The sequence below is a fragment of the Poecilia formosa genome, unplaced genomic scaffold, assembly GCF_000485575.1.
Source record: "Poecilia formosa unplaced genomic scaffold, Poecilia_formosa-5.1.2 Scaffold32, whole genome shotgun sequence".
NCBI lineage: Eukaryota > Metazoa > Chordata > Actinopteri > Cyprinodontiformes > Poeciliidae > Poecilia > Poecilia formosa.
The window spans coordinates 1,476,017-1,480,987 of NW_006799971.1; the positions used below are offsets into that span (position 1 = coordinate 1,476,017).

General features: G+C 41.0%; 1 protein-coding gene across 2 annotated transcripts in view; it reads left to right on the top strand.

Moving 5' to 3' along the window:
• The window catches only part of tmem154 (transmembrane protein 154), a 13,311-nt gene extending 9,981 nt beyond the window's left edge, over positions 1-3,330 (top strand). For both annotated transcript variants that reach the window (XM_007549645.2, XM_007549646.2), the window contains one exon: positions 2,367-3,330. In XM_007549645.2, coding sequence (XP_007549707.1) covers positions 2,367-2,371 — 5 coding nt within the window. In that variant the 3' untranslated portion in view covers positions 2,372-3,330. The remainder of the gene's footprint in view (positions 1-2,366) is intronic.
• Positions 3,331-4,971: the final 1,641 nt, after the last annotated feature.

Below are 4,971 nucleotides of genomic sequence, written 5' to 3' on the forward strand. Positions count from 1 at the left end.
TATATATATGTGTGTGTGTGAAAGAAAAAGAAAAAAAAACATTTTCATAAAAGTTGCCTACTGCAGCTTTAACTGAAGAAACTGGAAGGAATGCCTAATTCAATCAAAAAGAGGACCCTGAAAGTCTAAATTTAGTTTATCTCTGAATGACGGAGTAAGCTTAACAAATGGTAAAAAAAAGATAAATGTTTTTCTGAAAATGAACTGAAAATAATTTTTAAAAAGCAGTAAAACTAAACAGAAAAACACTAAAATACCCTAAACGCCTGAGAAACTCATTGAAAGACAGCAGGACAGAGCTGAAGGAATGGGCAACGCTTTGAGACTTCCAATGTATTTACTAATCCAAATAACAGAAAATATGGATAGATATTGTGAAAATGCATTTGTGGACATTTTTAAATTCCTTTAGTCCTTATGGAAAAGCGTTTCATGTAGAACAGCCACAGTGAAAAATGACCAATGAAGCAACAAGCTGCAGCCCCTGAAGGCCTAAATATCGACTATTAGCAGCACTCCTCGTGTCCCAGCGAATTGATAACATGCAGGTTCTGGCACGATAAACCCAGATTGTCTCTGTGATGTGTTTGTTGTGATGTGTTGTGATGCACCAGCTGCTTTGGGCCTAGCCCTGACCGGTGAACTGTGGACACTTTCGTCATCTCGTGTGTCTGGGAGCACAAACCCTCCTGACATCTGCTAGTGATTACGACAGGCATGCACACTTGGAAGTGTGGTGCAACCTAACCCTGGAACGGTGCTGCTTTACTGGAAGCGCTGGGAAGTGAGGTCAAGGTCCACACGGCTGACTGTTGACCAACCTCGTTTACAGGCTGTTTTGTTTCCCAGGCTTTTACTTCCAAAGCTGACTAAAGGTTAGCCGTCTCTTTGTACACACACGGGGTTATGTAAGGGATCTCAAAACAGAAGTATACGTGAGGTTGTTGCTGCTGTTGCTGCTGTTGCTGCTGTTGCACAATGCGATGCCATCCTCTGCAGCAGCTGTGCTCTGTTTGTTAAACCTGGGAAATTCCTCTCTCACTCAAGCAAAACTACGACGTCGTGTTAGGGCCATTGTAGATAGAAGAAAAAAAAGGAGGAGTAAGTAAAATTTTTAGATTAATCTCAGAAATATTCTGGAAAAAAACAGAATTTTCTCAGAACATTTTTTGACTTTTGAAACTGAGTTTTGAAAAGTTTTTCTTTTTTCTAGAAAATTTCTGACTTTTCTAGCAAATTTTCAACTTTTCAAGCTTGGAAATGTCTCTATTTTTTTCTCAAAAATTTCTGAGATTAATCTAAAAATTTCTGAGATTTTTGGTGGAAATTCACTCCTCTTTTTTTCTATCTACAATATCCCTAATACGCAGAACAAATGCAAAACAGAGCTTCACATTAGGGAGCAAAAGAAGCAAATCAACTGTGTCTGAATCTGCTTTTAAGGTGCTTTTTTCCCTCCGAAGCAAGTTAAGCAATAGAATTTTCTTCAAAATAAGAAACACTTCAATCCAACACTAACCTTATAAACAGACAATCCTAAAAACCCGAGGTAAACATCTCCGTTTGAGTATTTCAGAGTCAAACTGGTTGAGTTTCAACTTGTTCCCTCCACTTGATGGGAACCGCCAACTGAAGCGAAAATGTGCTGAGCAGGAAGAAAACGAAGAATTTGTTCCCTGCAAAACTACAGCAATAAATAAAGAGGTCACGAATTGTATTATTACAGCTTGATAGCATAATGCTTCAATTTTTTTATCCTCATTTATTTCCTCCAACAACTGGAAGCTGTGACAGTATAGTAGTGGCAGCTTCCGGCAGCTGACACTAGGGGTGCCAGAGCTGCTGTTTTGGGGAACATGTTCGTAATATTGTCTGTTTGTTATTTTTAAAATGTTGATGTTATTGGCTATTAAGACTTGTACTATTTTTACTGGCTTTTACTTGATGGAGTAAATTGCAGTTTTCACACGCTGACACTACTAAGCTGTGTCAGCTTCCGGCAGCTACCACCGGAAGCGCCATGGCTAGCTGCCACTGCCACGGACTGAGCTCCCTGTCTCTCCACCCAAGAGAAAGTTGTTCTATCATAATTATTCCTAAAATTCCATCAAACCGATGCATGGGAATGATCTGTAGTCAGAGGAAAGTTGTACTTGTCAAAAATTCAAGAATTTCACTAGATACTCAAAATTGCCATGATTCACACTTTAACCATTCCCAGCTATTCAATGACCAAATGACCTTCAATGTGAATTACCAGGAATTTTTATGGATGCTGGCGTTTCTGTTGCTTATTTCAACCCCATGTCTGTTTTTAACCTTTCAGTCCAGGTCTGACTCTTGCTCCTTTTGTTTCTCCATTACAGGTTAGAGGATGACGCATCCCAGACCGTGCTTCACTTCCATCGTTCATATTTCAACTCTTTCTTGACTATTTTTCCTCAAACCGGACGTGCTTATTTCCTGTCTGGAGTCAACAGTGTTATGCTGGACACAACGCAGCGAAGTATCCGTCTCAAAGGAGCTGCACCTCCTGGTCGTCCCTCAGTGGAGACAAACTGCTACTAATGATGTCATTACTTACGCTTTGTTCAATGTGTTTCATTCAGATCCATGCACAGTGTTTCAATGCACATTTCATCTGATCTTTTGCGCCTAAAACACAGGAAAAAAAGAAAAAAAAACTCAACCAAATGTGTCCTCAGTGTCTCTGGATTCACACAGTTGGTCTGTGTGTGTTCAGCTCGGCGTGTAATGGGAAAATAACCTTCCCCAGCCCTTCCAGATGACTGCTCACTGCTCCCCCGGTGGCTTTTCCTCTTGCTCAAATGTTACATGACTCCCTCCAGCTGCAGGTTGTAATGACTGTGGGCAGGCATGACGGAGAACATCTGTTTGTTATCGTTTGCAGAACAGCTCTGGATTTACACAGAGATTGTTTTTATTCTAAGTCTCCGAGTCGTCGAAGCGATGAGACTCCGGCTTCCGAGGCTTTTGATAAATTATTGGCCACTTCGCCAAAGTGGCTGTTGATCAGATAAGAGATACCAGATGAATATCTTGACTAAATTCCTCTGATCGCCTGATGCTTCTCACAGATTTTCTTCCCCGCCGGTTTTGCCTGTAAAAGTTGTCGGATGTGAACGAGTAAACACTGATGCAGATGTGAGTCCTTTGAGATTCAGGCAGTGTTGGACGTGAACTTGCACTGTAAATATTTCAATGCCAAAATATGTTATTGTGACATTTCTGTAAATATATAGCATGTGGAGTTTTGTTTGGCTTGTGAAGCTCTTCAGTTCCATGATTAAAGTGTCCCGATGAAAAGACGATGCGCAGAGCTGCCTTTCATTCAGACTATTGGTTGGATGGATCTTTAATTATTTAGAGATTCATGACATAAATCCTACAAGCCTGAGTCTGGCTTTGGTTCCACATCATTTGGCTCGTGCTTTTAGCTCTTTGCCCTCTCAAAACGACCTTCAGTTTGACCTTCAGTTTGCTAAAGCTCCACAACAAAACCCTCCTATAATCCCATTGGATAGATTCCTCTGGCTCCATAATGAGTCAAACTGATGGATGGATGGATGGATGGATGGATGGAGGGGTGTGTGGGCGGGCGGACGGACGGATGGATGGATGAATGAACACATGGTTGAACAGATGGACGGATGGCAGCAACACCCATTTTTACTCTTTTCTTCCTCATTAATGCTAACGCTACCATCCATATTTGGTCCTTTTTCAACATTTGGAGCCTCCCAGTGTTTCTAAACCTCGGGCCTCAGCGTGTGGTCCGGTCCAGTGTTGAAAATCCACTGCTGAGCCTGTCTGCTTTCCTCTCTGAGTCTGACCGTCTTATGGCCGTTTGTGCAAAGCTGATTACATTCACACCCAGGGAGGGTCTGAGGGCGCGGGAACAGACAATCCAAAGCAATGAATACAAATGAGAAACGAGGCTTCGGCTGCAAACACAGCGCAGCAGGCCCGACTTACTCACAACAAACTGACCCCCGAAACACTTTCAGTCTGATCCAATATTCTCCAATTTTATTTGGTGTTTATTGGGAAATCTATCAAATTATGTTCTATCCTCAAGTTTTTAGTAACCCTAAAAATGAAGATTCTTTTGAGTGTTTTTGATAAAGGGCCACTTTTTTTCCTCCAAACATTTGTTATTGCACCAAATCTAATTCCTAAAACTGGTCTCATTCTGGTTGCTGCTTGCAGAAAGCGAAACATTTTACAGAAGAATCTGATTGTGGCCAAACTGTTTTACAAGTAAACAAAACTACAGTTTCTCATTAAACACAACTTTTGATTTTCATCACTTCTGCTTTTCACCGCGCCATGTGAGAGAAGAAACGTACACAAGAGTGAGAGAAATAAGACGTTTTTCTCCAGAGGATGGGTACAAGAAATCCTATTTTCTCTGTGAATTCTATTTTTTTCATGTTTGTTTCTTTTTTTGGACTGAATCGTCTGCCCAGATGTTGCTACCAGTTATGTTATGACTTTATACTTTTGCCAGACACACCAGTGTTCCCTGTTAGTTTGATTTAAGGAGCTACAATGTTAGCTTGGTTAGCGTTTCAGATGCAAACATGACACACCAGAGGATTCATGTGTGTTTTTGTCACTGTAGAAGACTTCACTTCACTTCAGTTTTGTTTTGAGCCTGCCTCTGGCTTTAGAGAGATGATTTCCCACAGGATTTGGACAACATGAGACAGATTTGTGTGTGCTTTTAACACCTAGACATCATGTCCTGCATTTGTATGATAACCGTGAGCAAAGCAGGAGAATAAGAATGGCATCGCTTTCTAGGAAAGTTGAGACTGTATAAAATGCAGACACAAGGAATGGGGAATGTTCCCCCTTTAGGTTTTCTTTAGCAAATCAGTTTCTAAATCCATCTGGAACAAGCTGAAAATATACTCCCTAATTTTAGGAGTATAACTGACTGGCTTC